The sequence below is a fragment of the Erinaceus europaeus genome, chromosome 10 (assembly GCF_950295315.1).
Source record: "Erinaceus europaeus chromosome 10, mEriEur2.1, whole genome shotgun sequence".
In the NCBI taxonomy this organism is placed as follows: domain Eukaryota; kingdom Metazoa; phylum Chordata; class Mammalia; order Eulipotyphla; family Erinaceidae; genus Erinaceus; species Erinaceus europaeus.
Genome location: NC_080171.1, coordinates 12,693,325 through 12,710,093, shown reverse-complemented (window position 1 = coordinate 12,710,093; position 16,769 = coordinate 12,693,325). Strand labels below are relative to the sequence as shown.

General features: G+C 49.4%; 1 protein-coding gene across 1 annotated transcript in view; it reads left to right on the top strand.

Moving 5' to 3' along the window:
- The window catches only part of COL15A1 (collagen type XV alpha 1 chain), a 140,160-nt gene that overhangs the window by 58,288 nt on the left and 65,103 nt on the right, over positions 1–16,769 (top strand). The window contains exons 6-8 of the mRNA XM_060199107.1: positions 7,188–7,344; positions 12,169–12,278; positions 15,376–15,522. Of these exons, the coding sequence (XP_060055090.1) occupies positions 7,188–7,344; positions 12,169–12,278; positions 15,376–15,522 (414 nt within the window). The remainder of the gene's footprint in view (positions 1–7,187; positions 7,345–12,168; positions 12,279–15,375; positions 15,523–16,769) is intronic.

Below are 16,769 nucleotides of genomic sequence, written 5' to 3'. Positions count from 1 at the left end.
TCCTCTCTCGCTTTCTCTCTGTCCTGTCCAACAACAACATCAATAACAACGATAATAATAACCACAACAACGATATAAAGACCCGGGCAACAAAAGGGGGGAAAAATGGCCTCCAGGAGCAGTGGATTCCTGGTGCAGGCACTGAGCCCCAGCAATAACCCTGGAGGCAAAAAAAAAAAAGTATAATAATAAGAAGTAGAAGAAGAAAAAAAAAACTCCTCCTTGTAGATACGGACAGACTGAGAGCCAGTGAGAGCGGAAGAGACTGGCTCTTGGCTGAGTGGGCAGAGCTGGGGTTAGAACGCAGGTCCCCAAGTCACCCGGCCAGCTCTCTGTCTTCCGAGGTCAGTACTGGGCTTCCTTGCTGCTGTTCCAGCCCCTGAGGGGCTGCAGCAGTGGAGACCCAGGTATAAATTGGCGAGGCTTAAGTTCCCCTCCTTTCAGCAGACTCTATGCTGATAAAACTCGGGCCGGAGGTGGTGCTTGTTGGCGTGGACTTTCAGCCCCAGGAGTCTCTCCTGAAGCCCCTCTCTGACTAGGAGCGACATGTGTTTGCACTCAGCGGGGGCTTGGTGGGTTCCTGGAGAGATCCTAGTCTCAGCTCGTTGCCTTCTCAGGTGTTCCTCTTTGCTATTTCCAGTCAGAACACAGGTCCCATGATGCCCCACTGAGGTCATGACCTTGTGCTGCCAGTCTGGGCAGTGCCGTGGAAGCTCTCCCTACCCCCAAAACAAACAAAACAAAACCCAGCCAGTTCTTCAGGATCCAGGAGAGAGGAAGTCGGGTCTAAGGTGCCGGCCAAGCTGAGGGCTCAGGAGTGTGGCTGCCCTGCCTGGCACTGTGATCCTGGGTGTCCACCAGCCGCGGGCCACCCTAATGGCATGTCCAGGGCCGAAGACGACAGGGCACAGAGCAGTGGTCCTTTGGACCTTCTAGTCTGATGCTGCCCCAAGTGCCTCATGACAGAACTAAGAGAAATATGGACCTGGGTAAGAATGCTCATGAATGAAGCTGATCCTGAGAAAGGGGAAAGGAAGCAGGGTTTGGGAGTGTATAGGATTCTGGAGTGTGGGCTGGTCAGGGAGGGCTTCCTGGTGGAGGGCACATGGAAGCAGGTCAGGTGTAGAGAAATAGGAGGGAAGGGAAGAGGACTGGCATCCTCCATATCCACCACATGACTGGCACTCTGTGCAGTGATGGGATTGAATCCTGTCAGTGACCCTGTGAGGAGATGGCAGTGCGCTGAGTGGGCGGGGTGGCTTTGCCGGACCCCACGGTGATGTACTCTGGGCCTGAGCCCAGCTTCTCCCCAAGGCCATGGTTCTGCAAAAGTGAGCCGCAGACAGGGAAGTGGTCTGGAATGAACCCCTGAAATGCCCAGGGAAGTAAAACACTAACTGTTGAACTTGGTGGCTTGTGGACTAGCCACCATCTTTGATAATGGATTCCCTGACCTCCCTGTCCTTAGTGTTTTGTTTCAAAGATATTTTATTTTTAATGTTTTTATTTATTTATTAATGTATAGAGGCAGGAGAGAAATTGAAAGGGAAGGGGAAAATAGAGAGGGAAAGAGACAGAGAGACACCTGCAGCCCTGCTTTTCCACTCGTAAAGCTTTCCCCCTGCAGGTGGGGACCAGGGGCTTGAACCTGGGTCCTTGCACAGTGTAATGTGAACACTTAATGAGGTGGCATTAAGTGGCATCTTGGTGTCTTTCTCTCTTTTTTTTTTTAAGTTTGGGGCCAGGTGATGGTGCACCTGGTTAAGCACACCCACTAAAGTGCACAAGGACCCAGGTTCGAGCCCCCAGTCCCCACCTGTAGGGGAAAAAGCTTCACAAGCAGTGAAGCAGGGCTGCAGATGTCTCTCTTTCTCTCTCCCTCTCTGTCTCCCCTCCCCTCTCAATTTCTGTCTTTATCTAGTAAATAAATAAAAATAAAAGATTTACATAGATTCATAAAGTGTGTAAGAGAGAATGAAAGAGGCACAGCAGGAGCCAGGTGGTGGCGCACCTGGTTGAGCGCACACCCTACAGCGTGCAAGGACTCAGGTTTGAACCCCCAATCCCCACCTGCAGGGGGAAAACTTTGTGAGTGGTGAAGCAGTGTTGCAAGTGTCTCTTTGTCTTTTCCCTTCTCTATCACCCTTTCCTTCTCAATTTCTGGCTGTCTTTGTCCAATAAATAAATAAAGGTAATACAAAAAAAAAAATTAAAGTGAGAGAGACTGACCACAGCACTGATGATTCCTTCAGTGTGAAGGGAGTTGGACTTGAGCCTGGGTCATATACATACTATCCAACTGAGTTTTTTCACTGGCCTCCTTGGTGGTTTGAAGAAAACGGGCAGGGGCCAGGTTTTGGCACACTTAGTTAAGCGCACAAGGACCCAGGTTCAAGCCCCCGATCCCCACCTGCAGGGGGAAGCTTCATGAGTGGTAAAGTAGGGCTGCAAGTACCTGTCTGCTTCTATCTCTGTCTCCCCTTCCCCTCTCAATTTCTCTCTTCTCTCTGCATCTATCCAATGAGAGAGAGAGGGAGGGGAGGGGCGGGAGAGAGAGAGAGAGGGAGAGAGGGAGAGAGAGAAGGGAGAGAGAGAGAGAGAGAGAGAGAGAGAAGCAGAAAATGAACTGAGGCAGATTAGAGTTCTGTCAGGTGTAAACTCAGCTCTGCCAGTCTCAGATTATTAACCTCAAACCAGTGACTTTCCTGTCTGGAACCCCAGTTTCTTCTGTCAAGTGGATTGTACCTGCTTTGAAGGGACAGTGTGTGAGTTAGGTGGCTTGACCCCCCAACTTGTGAGACCCGTATGAGCAATGATTGGCACACTGCCGGTTTCTCTGACTGACAGGCTGTGAGGACCTGGAGGAGTGGTGTGTTAGAGGCATTCTTTCGCCTGGAGCCCGTTCCCTGCCTCCTGCGTTCTGGTTGGCTGGTGGCTGGGGCTGCTGCTGGGTTCGCCAAACCCCTGTGGCTATCCTCAGTGTCTTCAAGAACTCCCCTGGGCTGTGACTCTGGGCCTGGCCATGCTGGAGCTGCTAGACCCCATGCACAGGGACCACGGCTAGTGTTAGCATCTTTCTGCACGCTCCTGGCATTGGCCTTGCAGGACACTAGGTTCCCCAGCCTCTTCTGCAGGGCAGTGGCTATCTGTTCATCCCCCGAGGAGGAGACGAGGAGGCGCAGAGCAGCTCTCCAGCCCCTGGTCCTGGTCAGGGTGCAGAGTGTCAGTCCCCCCTCCCCAAGCTGGAACTCTCCCCCCTTTCAGCACCTCCATAAAAGGCTCTGTGGCTCCCTTCCATGGCTAGCCTGCCCGCACAGGGAATTTCCCCTCTTAGTCTCAGACGTCCCCCTCCCTTCTCTGTCTGGCTTTTCTCTTGGAATGAATTTCACTTCCCTGTCCCTCACCCCTTCCAAACTGCCAACCTTTAAAACACAAGCCATGGTCAGGGGATTGAATCACCAATTATCTGAGTGGTCAGGGCTTTACCAAACCAGCCCCGTCCTCACTTCCTTCTCCATTTAAGGCAGGAGCCCTTGCTGCCTCCACTCTTCCCTCTGCCAAGTCAGCTTGTGCTGACACACCTTTCCATTTCTAGAAAGCTCTATCATGCAGTATGGAAGCTGATAGCCCTGACTGTACATGGTACATTAGGCTTTCGTGTGTGTGTGTGTGTGTGTGTGTGTGTGTGTGTGTGTGTGTGTGTGTGTGTGTACCTTACCCCCATACAGCTGCGGAGCAGGGGGGAGTCCCCCATCACACCCTCCTCTTGGTGGCCTCTTTTGGAAAAGTACCTGGCTTCTGCTCCACCCCAGTGCCCTGGCTCCTGCCACTCTAGGCTTTCTTGGTGTGATGTTCTTCTGGTCACCTGTGAGTGACCCTTACCTCCCCCACAGACTCTGTCCGCAGAATGAGCTCCACAAAGGACACACCTGTCCATACCAATCTCCAGCTTAATACCTCAGGGAGGCTGCCGGTTGCTTCTGGGTCCTGGAGAGGAAAGCTTGAGGGGCTGGGTGGTGGTGCACCTGGTTGAGTGTGCAAGGACCTGGGTTCAAGTCCCTGGTTCTCATTTGCAGGGGGGGAGCTTCACAAGTTTGTGAAGCAGTGCTCTGTCTCCCTCTCTATCTCCCCTTTACTCTAGATTTCTCTTTGTCTCTATCCAATAAGTAAGATATTTAAAAATCTATAAAGAAAATTTTTTTTAAAAAAAAAAAGAGCTGGGGATATGACCCAAGTTTGACTTTCACAATAGAACCATTAAATCTTTTAAATGACTTTTAAAAAAATATGTATTTATTTCCTTTTTGTTGCCCTTGTTGTTGTTTTTATTATTGTTGTCGTTGTTGGATAGGACAGAGAGAAACAGAGAGAGGAGGGGAAGACAGAGAGGGGGAGAGACAGATAGACACCTTTAGACCTGCTTCACTGCCTGTGAAGCGACTTCCCTGCAGGTGGGGAGCCAGGAGCTCAAACCAGGATCCTTATGCTGGTCCTTGTGCTTTGCGCCACATGAACTTAAGCCGCTGCGCTACCGCCCGACTCCCTGAACCATTAAGTCTTATGCCATCCTAAGGCAGCGAGCAGGAATGCATTATATGCTAGATTCTCACATGAGGGAAATCTCCAGTTATTAGTCAGCGTGGCTACATGATATGACATGACGTGACGTGATGTCGTAGAAACACATTAGCCCTAAAATCTTAAATGCTTCCCATTCATGCGACACAGGCTCAGTGCTGGGCAGCAAGGTTCTTCCCAGGTTCCATGGTAGAAGGACTCAGCCCGTGCCTAGCCTGTCTCTGGAGCCCCCGTCCTTTCTGGTGTGGTCACAACGTTCCCCCCAAACCAGCTCTCAGACTTTCTGGTCGTCCTGGCTCATGTGCAGCACGCGTGCTGTGGCAGTGAGGACAGAGGCCCAGGAGACTCACAGTTCACCCGGGAGTGCTGGCTTGCTGCGCCTCCAGCTATGGAATGGAGCACTGGCTAGATCGCGGCCTGGCAAGGCCATGCATGTCCTGTACTCTCAGCAGGGCAGCCACTTCAGACCCGAGCTTCAGCTGGCGCAGCTGCACTTGCGTCGTGTGTTAGGCACAAAGCAAGACAATGGGGGCCAGGTGGTGGCACGCCTCATTAATCACACACATTACAGTGTGCAGGGTCCTAGGTTCAAGCCCCTGGTCCCCACCTGGAGGGCAAAACCTTCACAAGTGGTGACATAGGGCTTCAGCTGTCTTTCTGTCTCTCTCCTTCTCTTTCTTACACTCCCCTCTCAGTTCTTTCCTATCTCTAGTCAATAATATATATGTATCTTAAGGCAAGACAATAGCAGCAACAAATAAACTGTTTGGACAGTGATAGTCCCAATCTCAGGAGCTGCGTCCTGGCCGAGTCTAGGGGAGGAAGCTATGTCCTCTCCTGCCCGCTGCTTCCTCACTATTAGGGCTCTGCCCAGATTTCTATATGATCCACATTTACAGCTGGTTTTTTATTATTATTTCTTTATTGGAGGATTAATGGTTTACATTTGACAGCAAAACACAATAATTTATACATGCATAACATTCCCCAGTTCTCCACATAGCAATTCAATCCTCACTAGGTCCTCTTCTGCCTTCATGTTCCAGGATCTGAGCCCTCCACCCACCCCAGTGCAGTAAAAACTCCAGTCCAAGTTCTGCTGTGTGTTTTCCCTTCTGATCTTGCTTTTCAACTTCTTCCTGTGAGTGAGATCATCCCATATTCATCTTTCTGTTTCTGACTTATCTCACTTAACATGATTTCTTCAAGCTCCATCCAAGATGGGCTAAAAATGGTGAAGTCACCATTTTTTATAGCTGAGTAATATTCCATTATATATATATCACAACTTGCTCAGCTACTCATCTGTTGTTGGACTCCTGGGTTGCTTCCAAATTTTAGCTATTACAAATTGTGCTGCTAAGAACATAGATATACACAAGTCTTTTTGGATGGATGTGTTGGGTTCCTTAGGATATATCCCCAGGAGAAGAATTGTAGGGTCATATTGTAGGTCCATGTCTAGCCTTCTGAGAGTTCTCCAGACTGTTCTCCACAGAGGTTGGACCAATTGACATTCCCACCAGCAGTGCAGGAGGGTTCCTTTGACCCCACACCCTCTCCAGCATTTGCTGCTGTTACCTTTTCTGATGTATGACATTCTCACAGGAGTGAAGTGGTACCTCATTGTTGTGTTTATTTGCATTTCTCTGAAAATTAGTGACTTGGATAATTTTTTCATGTGTTCATGTGTTTGTTGGCTTTTTGGATCTCTTCTGTAGTGAAAATTCTGTTCATATCCTCTCCCCATTTTTGGATGAGGTCATTTTTTTTTCTTGCTGCTGAGTTTGGTGAGCTCTTTATGTATTTTGGTTATTAGCCTCCCATTTTGTGAGAGGTCTCTTTATTTGGGTGGTTGTTTCTTTTGCTGCTCAGAAGCTTTTCAAGTTGATGTAGTCCCATTGGTTTATTTATTTATTTATTTTCTTCCTCCAGGGTTATTGCTGGGCTCGGTGCCTGCACCATGAATCCACTGCTCCTGGAGGCCATTTTTCCCCCCTTTTGTTGCCCTTGTTGTAGCTTCGTTGTGGTTATTATTATTGCCCTTGTTGACACAATTCGTTGTTGGATAGGACAGAGAGAAATGGAGAGAGGAGGGGAAGACAGAGAAGGGGAGAGAAAGACAGACACCTGCAGACCCGCTTCACCGCCTGTGAAGTGACTCCCCTGCAGGTGGGGAGCCGGGGGCTCGAACCGGGATCCTTACGCCGGTCCCTGCGCTTTGCGCCACGTGCACTTAACCCACTGCGCCACCGCCCGACCCCCCCATTGGTTTATTTTTTATTTATTCCTCTTTGTAACTGGATTCATTTCATTGAAAATGCCTTTAAGATTTATATGGAAAATAATTCTACCAATATTTTTCTCTACATATCTGGTAGTTTCTGGTCTAACATCCAAGTCCTCCAAGCCACACCCCGGCCTCCCCTTCTCCAGGTGCCAGGTGGTGCAGCGCTGGTCTGTGTGTGGGCTCGAGGCGGCCTTGGACTTTGCCCAGCACTGGGGCGGCCTCAGTAGCTTCTCCAGTGTTGCTCACTGTCACCTGTTTTTTTTCCCTTCAGGTTTTCTGATAAGTAACTCCAATTGGTTCCCCCTTTCCTTCCCTTTAGTCTCAAGAAGCTGAGGACGTTAAGCCCATACACACACCTCCAACTCCACCCCCCGCCCCTCCTTCTGAGGATTCAGAGCTTTCCGGAGAGCCTGTACCTGAGGGGACCCCGGGAAGCACCATCTCCGGTGACATCCTGCACAGCAACCCTGAACAAGGCAAGTCCCCACGCCCTGCTCCTGAGTGATGATTCTGTGCCCAGACTGGGCAGCGTGTGCACGGAACAGAGCAGCCCGCCTGGACTTTCCCAGAGCCTTCTCAGGAAGCGATTATAATGGCCCTTAGATCACAGAAAGAAAGGTGTGTCTGGGGGCGTTCTCACTGGGGTCATCGCGTCACCCACCAGAGCATTTACGATCCATCAGCGGTGAGTCTGGTTCTTGGTCTGGAGTACATCAGCTTTGAACCCCCAGCCTCTGGCCTTCTGGAAGGGAGGTAACAGAAAAACCTGCCATAATCACTGCTGTTCATTCCATCCCTACCATGGGCCAAGAGAGTCCGTGTCTCCTCTCCAAGTCCCTGTTTCCTGTCAGCGTGTGTTCTGTGCTGTCAGGGGGGCAGCCATCTCAGACCCAGGCTACGGCCGCTGCAGCCACACCTGTGCCTTGCTTCAGGTCCAGAGCGAGACCACAGCAGCAGTGAACCGGCCCTGAACACCCGAGGAGGGGTGGTAGGGCAGAGTCTAGTCCATCCACAGGTACGTCTCCAAAGACAGTGTCGCAGGAGATTCCAGGACTTGGGGACACACTCCCTGCCTGCCCCCCCCTTCCAAAGTACAGGTTATCAAACTGTACGTGTGCTGCGGACCCTGGTTTTGAATATGGCATTTATTAGCCTTCTCTACATACAGCTGTTAGAAAAATGTGTTAGAAAAATGCAGGATTAAGCACTGTGAGGTGTTGACTCCGCATGGTAGAATTGTGACAGGTTTCTTCCTCTTTTTTTTTTTGGTATTCCTGTGTTTCACAAGTTTTCTACAGTTGTATATGCCATTCTGTTTTCCTTCAGCTGTCAGTGAGTGAGTGGCATCTTAATAAGTCTGGGAGGGAGTCGGGGCGGTAGTGCAGCAGGTTAAGCACACGTAGCTTGAAGCGCAAGGACCGGCTTAAGAATCCCGGTTCGAGCCCCTGGCTTCCCACCTTCAGAGGAGTAGCTTCGCAAGTGGTGAAGCAGGTCTGCAGGTGTCTATCTTTCTCTCCCCCTCTCTGTCTTCCCCTTCTCTCTCCATTTCTCTCTGTCCTATCCAACAACGACAGCATCAATAACAGCATCAATAAAAAAATAAGTTTGGGGATCTGTGGGTAAAAGTAGGGGTCTAGTACTGAAGAGAATATATATATATTGCCTCCAGGGTTATCACTGGAACTCGGTGCCAGCACTATGAATCCGCTGCTCCTGGCGGACATTTTTTCCATTTTATTGGATAGGACAGAGAGAAATTGAGAGAGGAGGGGGAGATAGAGAGGGGGAGAGAAAGACAGACACCTGCAGACCTGCTTCACCGCCTGTGAAGTGACCCCCTTTTCCCTACAGGTGGGAAGCTGGGGGCTTGAACCTGGATCCTTGCACAGGTCCTTGTGCTTTGTACTATGTGTGCTTAATCAAATGCATCACCACCCGGTCCATATTTCTAATTGATTATTTTCTTTTATATAGAGAAAGAGAGTAAAAGAAACCACAGCACCAAAGCTTTCTTCAGTATGGTGGGGGTCAGGCTCAAACTTGAGGCACACAGGACAAATAGCAGGCTATCCCAGTGAGCTGGTGTCCTGGCCCAGAATGCTTTGGTAAAGTCACAGCGCAGAAGAGGTGTCAGGTGTGTACTGTGTACAGGCTGGGAGCTGAGAAGAGCCACTTTGGACGGGAGCTCTGCTCAGCTGCGGGTCTGTGTCGGCCGGCGGGGGGCAAACTTCTCACCGCTCCCAACTGTCCACTGGGAATGTTCACAAACCCTGCCTCCCGGGTGCAGGAGAGGACTGAAGGGGCCTCTGATGTGAAAGTGGTTTATGATCTGTCTGTGCTGCCTCTCCTGGGTGGAATGAGGAGTCTGAGGAGGGGCACGGAGCAGACCGCAGCTGCAGGGCCAAGGCTGCAGGGCCAAGGCTGCAGGGCCAGGGGGGTGGGTGGAGCAGTGATGTGCATAGAAGGTGAGCGCCATATGTAGACCACCAGAACCCAGACCCTAGCACAGCCGGCCTGCTCCCCAGGGTCAACCAAACTCCTTATCTTGCAGGCAAGATGCCTAAGGGAAATGATAAAGTTGGTTTAAATGTTTCCTTTCTCCCTGCTGTATATATAGACAGTCCAGATGGTGTGGAGACAGAGGCCTGCACTGGAGCTCTGTCCTTGGCTAGTGAAAGCCTCTGAAATAGTTTTATCCTGACTCCACTTTGGACCAGGGCACAAAACACCCCCTCTTCATCCTCAGAAGGAAGACCAGGAATTAGTCTGAGTGTTTGCACAGCACCCCCTAGTGGTGAGAGCAGGAAAGATGAGGCAGAGAGAGGGAGCAGGGGGAGAGAGATTGTGTGTGTGTGTGTGTGTGTGTGTGTGTGTGTGTGTGTGTGTGTGTGTGAGTGAGAGAGAGAGAGAGAGAGAGAGAGAGAGAGAAGAAAGAGAGGGGTCCCTGCCCCAAGCTGGTTAATAATAGTGAGCTGCAATGCCAAGTGTCAGAGCAGGGCACACACCCTTTAGGGGTGATGGATGGGGACTGCACACATGGGCTTCCTGTCTGGATTCTGCCCACCCCATCTCAGGGTGGTGGCTGGCATGACCCTTGTAGGCAGCACAGTGGGGTTTGCACGAGGACAGGTGGGCATATATTCTCAATAGTGTTATTTCTCTGCTGGAGGGCTCCCTTTTTAACTGCAGAGCAAGTGTGTGTTTGGGAGAATAGTTCAATCAGCGCAGAACATGGGAACCAAGAAAATGGTAGTTGCGCGGTGGGCAAGGCAAAAACACACCTGGTTAACTGCTCACATTATGATGTGCAAGGAGCTGGGTTTGAGCCCCTGGTCACCACCTGCAAGGGGAAAGCTTCACGAATAGTGAAGCAGGGCTGCAGGTATCTCTCTCCCACTCCCCTCTCAATTTCTCTCTGTCTCTATAAAAACAAATAATAGTGCAGCGGGTTAAGTGAACGTGACACAAAGTGCAAGGACCAGTCTAAGGATGCCGGTTCGAGCTCCCGGCTCCCCACCTGCAGGGGAGTCGCTTCACAGGCGGTGAAGCAGGTCTGCAGGTGTCTGTCTTTCTCTCCCCCGCTCTGTCTTCCCCTCCTCTCTCTATTTCTTTCTGTCCTATCCAACAATGACGACATCAACAACAATAATAATTACAACAGTAAAACAACAAGGGCAACAAAAGGGAATAAATAAATATTTTAAAAATTAAAAAAATAATAATATTTTTCTCTCTAGCCTGTGGAGAAAGCCAGTATTAGACATTGTGACTTAGTCTGGAATATGTCTGTGTGTCTGTATATGTCCTATGGCAGCTAATTGTTTTCTAACATGTGAACATTATATAAGTGCATATAATGATGATGGCACATGCACACTCTCAGGTGGTCCTCCTCCTCTTCTGCTTTTTAATTCTCAGAAAAGTTTATTCACTTGAGAGCCACCTAAATAATCACTATGACAAAAAGCATGTCATATCGATAGTACCTACATTACAAGTAACAAACAGTAGCAAAATTAGGGAAATAGAAGTGAATTAAAACTTCCTGATCACAAAACATTCTCCAAATGCTGGAAAACAAAGTATTAAACATAGTTTTTTAAAAAAATTCTTTATTAGTGATTTAATAGTGATTAACAAGGTAGTAAGATAGCGGCAATATAATTCCACACAGTTCCCACCACCAGAACTTTGAGGCCCCTCCCTGCCATTGGAAACCCTATTCTGTATCCCTCAGGGGGTATGGAACAAAATTCATTTTTTAAAATATTTTTTTATTTTCCTTTTTGTTGCCCTTTATTATTGTTGTTGTTGTTATTGGTGTCATCGTTGTTGGATAGGACAGAGAGGAATGGAGAGAGGAGGGGGAAGACAGAGAGGGGGAGAGAAAGATAGACACCTGCAGACCTGCTTCACCGCTTGTGAAGCGACTCCCCTGCAAGTGGGGAGCTGGGGGCTCAAACCAGGATCCTTAGGCCGGTCCTTGTGTTTTGCGCCACATGCGCTTAACCTGCTGCGCTACCGCCCAATTCCCTGGAACAAAATTCTTTATAGGGTGCAGAAGGTGGGTACTCTTCTTCTTAAAGGGCTATATCCACCTATCTCTTTTATAAATACAGAACCACACTGTCAACAAGCATTTCTTGATTATTTATTGTATGTCTGAGCTGCCCCCAGTGCTTTTCCTGTATTGACTTGTTTCATCATTATTGCATGTAATCCTGGAAGGCAGCTCATGAAATAGGAATTCATATCCCCTCTTTAACAATGAGAACCCTAGGGGCTAGGTGGCACATCTGGTTAAGCACACATGTCACCATCCTCAAGTACCTCGGTTTGAGCCCCTGCTCCCCACCTGCCCAAAGCAGGTCTATAGGTGTTTATATTTCTCTCTCCCTCTCTATCTCCCCACTCCTCTGAATTTCTCTCTGCCCTGTGAAATAAAAAACAGAAAGAAAGAAATTGTAAAAATGGCCTCCAGGAGCAGTGGATTTGTGGTACAGGCACTGAGTCACCCCAGCAATAACCCTGGAGGCAAAAAAAAAAACAACAACACTGAGAATTTTGATCAAGGCACAGGTACAGTCCTTTGCCAACCAGCCGCAGGATTCCAGCCAGGCGGTTAGTTCCTGAGCCTGGGACAACAGTGTCTGTTCTGGTGCAATTTCTTTCCACCCCCTTTAGCCCTGAAGTAGGGACATCGCTCTGGGTCTGTGTGGAAAGAGGTAGCCTTTTTTTTTTTCTTCCTCTTCAAGACATCAAAGCAAAGTTATTAATTACCAAATACCTGCTCTCTGTAGGGTCTGGTGAGATCCTGAATGACACTTTGGAGGGGGTCCATTCTGTACACAGCGGCCCCCTTACAGACGTTGGCTCAGGAGATGGGGCTTTCCTTCAGGCCACTGGAGAGGTGAGTGAGTAGTCTCTCTCTCTCTCTCTTTCTTCTTCTTCTTCTCCTCCTCCTCCTCCTTCATTCTTTCTTTCTTTCTCTCCCTTTCTTTCCTTGTTTATCTCTTTCTTCCCCCCCCTCCCTCTCCCTTCCATCCCTCCGTTCCCCTTCCTTCCTTCCTCTTTTTTTTTTATTTCTTCCTTTCTTTCTCTTTCCCAGAGCACTGCTCAGCTCTGGCTTATGGTGGTGCTGGGGATTGAATCTGGAGCCTTGGACCCTAAGGCATGAGAGTCCTTCTCTTCCTCCTCCTCCCCCTCCTCCCCCTCCTCCTCCTCCTCCTCCTCCTTCCCACCATCATCATCTCTTCTCTCTTTTTATCATAGTTGCTATGCTATTTTTTCAGGCCCTGGATTCCTTTTTTATAAAATAAGATACATAGATAGGTAGATAGGAAGAGTGAAAAGAGAGAGAGAGAGAGAGAGAGTAAGAGAGAAGGAAAGACACCCATGCACTTACTGTGCTTAGTACTACCACTTGGTGCTAGGAACTTGACCCAGGTCCTCCTGTGTGATGAAGTATGAGCACTAGCGCATGAACTATCTTCTGGGCCTGGTACATCTCATTGCATTAGCCAGTGATGACTATATGCGCTTATTGGATGATGGACCCTGTAAGGAGCCATGAGGGTTTGAGTTGGGTGTCAGAGAGACTGCTGCCTTCCTGCCGGCTCACAGATGGTGGGAGCTCCCAGCTGTCCAGGGCTGGAACAGAACGGGGGAGGAGTGCAGACCGCTCCTTACTGCCAGGAGGTGAACAGCCCCCTCATCACCTAGGAGATGGTGGCCTTCTGCCCTTTGAGCCTGTTCATGACAGGATCAGGTGCACGGCCAGTGCAGGGGAGTCAGTCTCTCTCTCCCTCCCTTTCTCCAGTTGATTTTAAACCTGCGAAGCCAGTGTCTAAATGCAAGGCAGAAGAGACTAAGATTAAGGCAGATGTGTTTTTCTCACCATAATCTCTGCTACAAACCCACATTCCTTTCCGTATCCTGGAGTGAAGGCCCAGGCCGTTCTCCGAGCTCTCTCAGTCACTAACTGGGAACACTCTTATTTTCATGGGATTCTAAAAGGCAAGACTGTCATGATATGAAAGACTCAGAAAAAAAAAAATGCATGTACAGTTTCTCCCCTTGCCCACTGTCCAGCTGGGGCGGGAGACAGTAAGGTTAAGGGTTTCCTGTCTACTTTCTTACTTCCTCCTCTCTTTGTCCCAGCCTTCCTTTCAGTGCAGCTGTCTGATTTTGAACATCTGTACAGCTGTAGGTGTGGAACTATGTTCCTAAAAATCTTGTAATATTGAAAACCAGGTGGAAATCAGTTTTCAACGATTCTGTGACACCATTTCTTTTCTGTTTTTTTTTTTAACTATTTATTTTAAATTATGATATAGAGAGAATGAAATAGGGAAATGCCGGGCTAACTTCATGGGCAGGAGAGAGATGACCAGGGACTCATGGCTGAGCTGGGAACACAGTTCAGTCTTTATTGATGAGCAGGAATGCAGTGCAATCAGTCTAATCTCTATTCATTAGAAAATCCTGTCCTTTATGTCTCCTGAGGTGGAAGTGTCAGGTCAAAGAGGAAGTACGTAGGATAGGGGGTGGGTAGAAGGAAAACGCTCGGAAGTATCAAGCTTGCATCTAACCAGTGGGCATTAAACCAATGCCCTGTACAGGGCGGGTCTCAGGTAAAGCAGTGATTATGTAAATAGACCACAGCGTTAAGCAATGCAAACGAACCTAACATGAGGATCAAAACAGAAGGGGTCTTAGAAACAGAATTAGAAGCAGACCCACAGGGAAATAGAGAGACCTATAGCCGGTTCTACTTGTGAAGCTCCCCCCAGACACCACCCCCCCACCCTCCACAGGTGGGAAGTGCAGGCTTGAACCGGGGTCCTAGCACAGGGCACCTTGTATACTTTACTTGTTTCCCCACCACCCACCCCTCTGTAGGTTTGTCTGTCTTTTTTTTTTTTTGAACAATAATTCTGCAGGGAGTTAAAATATGTGAAAAAAGGATTTCTGCCATCACATCCTCATCCCAATCTCCATTCTTCCTATTTCAAGTTCTGAGAAGCCCTGTAGCAAGGAAATCTGTCTTCCATTAGTTGAGTAGTTTTTCTGTTTTGTTTTGTACCTCAAAGAGCTACTTTATACAAAACAGTGAAAACAAGAACAACACTTTTGTGAGACAGAGGAAACGCAGCCAGCTTGGTGGCACCAGCTGCCAAAGGTACTGTCTGTTGTGATTTCCTGCCTTTGCCTTGTGACCTTGAGAGAATGTTCCTGTGTATTCTCCAAGGATGGGGGTGGGGTGAGGGTGGGGGTAGTAGGAGGCAGGGCACCCTGTCCAATCTTCAGAGGGCTGAGGAGGGCTGCTTGCTGCCTATAAACCTCTGCAGTGTTGGAGGGTGGGGGTGGGGGGCAAAGACATCAGCTTGTTCTCATGTCTTCTGGGTGGACACAACAGTTAGGTCACAGGAAGCAGATGTGTCTAGTAGAAATGTCTAGAGTTGGGAGTCGGGCAGTAGCGCAGTGGGTTAAGCGCACGTGGTGCAAAGCGCAAGGACTGGCGTAAGGATCCCGGTTTGAGCCCCCAGCTTTACAGGCGGTGAAGCAGGTCTGCAGGTGTCTGTCTTTCTCTCCCCTCTCTGTCTTCCCCTCCTCTCTCCATTCCTCTCGGTCCTGTCCAACAACGATGACATCAGTAACAACAACAATAATAACAACAGCAATAAAAAAAACAACAAGGGCAACAAAAGGGAAAATAAATTATATATGTAAAAGAAGTTGCTAGAGTTGGCACTCCCTGAGTCCCTGTCATGCATAGGTGCTTGGAATCAAACAAGACGCACAAGTCTGTGGCAGTCTGCCCTGTTCCTGGGCTTCTGGGACTCTGGGGCTCTCTTGTGCTAGAGTGACAGCATAGAAGAAAAAAACGCTTCCAGGGAAGAAAGCTCCAGAAATGCAGGTTGCCGGAAGGGTGTGGGCAGCCGGCTCTCTCCAGTCACATGAACTAGGGCAGTGGTCCAGTGACGCCGTGATGCTTCTGTTTCTAGAGTCCATACACTGAAGGTCTGGCAACAACAGCAGCCAGCATGGCTGAGGGGCCTGTCAGCACAGCTGGAGAAGCAGAGCCCAGTGGTCCGCCTGCCAGGGGACCAACTTCTATGTTCACTGAGGGCTCCGGGGAAGAGCTCACTCTGGTGAGTACACGCGCCGTGTCCTGTTTCCCAGGTTCCCAGGGTGGGGGCGGGGGGCGGGTGGGTGGTTGTTTGTAACTGGCCTGAAAAATGCAGAGCAGCAGCCTAGGTGGGCCAGGCTGGAGTAGACTTAGGAGTTGAGGTGACTGACTGTTACCTCGTTCAGCAGCTAAGCAGGATAGAGCTGCTTCCTGGGGACGGAGTGGTGAGAGCTTAAACAAACGCTGAGATCTTTAGAAAAGGGGGGGGGTGTGTGGAACCCAGTCTTGGGGGCTCCAGGAAATTTTCCTGGGAAAAACATACTGAAGGCAAGATGAGTGGGAGTGGGGGATAGAAAAGTAGCCTAGCATAGGGCCAGGGAGATGGCACACAGGGGGATGCACCAGACTTGCTGGCCTGAGGTCCCAGAGGCCCCAGTTTCAGTCCTAGGCCTCACAAAGGACCAGAGGTGAGCAGTGGGGGACCAACGTCTATGTCCCCTGAGGACATGTCTCTCTGTCTGTTGGAAAAAAGAAATCAACCAGGGTGGGGGTTAGATAGCATAATGGTTATGCAAAAAGACTCTCATGCCTGAAGCTCCCAAGTCCCAGTTCAATCCCCTGCACCAATATAAGCCGGAGCTGAGCAGTGCTCTAGTAATAAATAGGAAAAAAAAAAAAAGAATAAACCCTTAAAAATAAGTAGTAGCCAGTATATTAGGAATGAAACAAGTGTCTTAGAAAGTGGACCAGCCAGAGAAGAGGCCTAGAGGCGGCACCACAACTCCCGAGAGAAGCCCGGCACACCTGCTGAATCGGCATCAGCAAGACTGAAAAGACCAGTGAAACCGTGAGGTTAGAGAGGGAGCCCGAGTCACTCAGCAGTAACGGGGTACTAGGCAAGAAAGTGGCATCGTCAGGGGGAGGGTTTTAGAAAGAGTAGTCTGGGGGTCGGGTGGTGGCGGTGCACCTGGTGAAGCACACGCGTTACAGTGTGCAGGGACCTGGGTTCAAGTCCCTGGTCTCCACCTGCAGAAGGAAAGCTTCACAAATGGTGAGGCAAGGCTCCAGGTGTGTCTCTGTCTCCCCTCCCCCTCTCAATTTCTCTCTGTTTCTATTCAGTATATTCAAAGAAGAGAAGGGAAGGGGAAAGGAAGGAAGGAAGGAAGGGAGGAAGGAAGGAAAAGAAGGAAGGGAGGATGGGTAGCCTGGTCCTGAGCAAAGGAGGGGAGAAACCATGCTGGAGTTGAAGTGTGGGTGAGGACCAGTGTC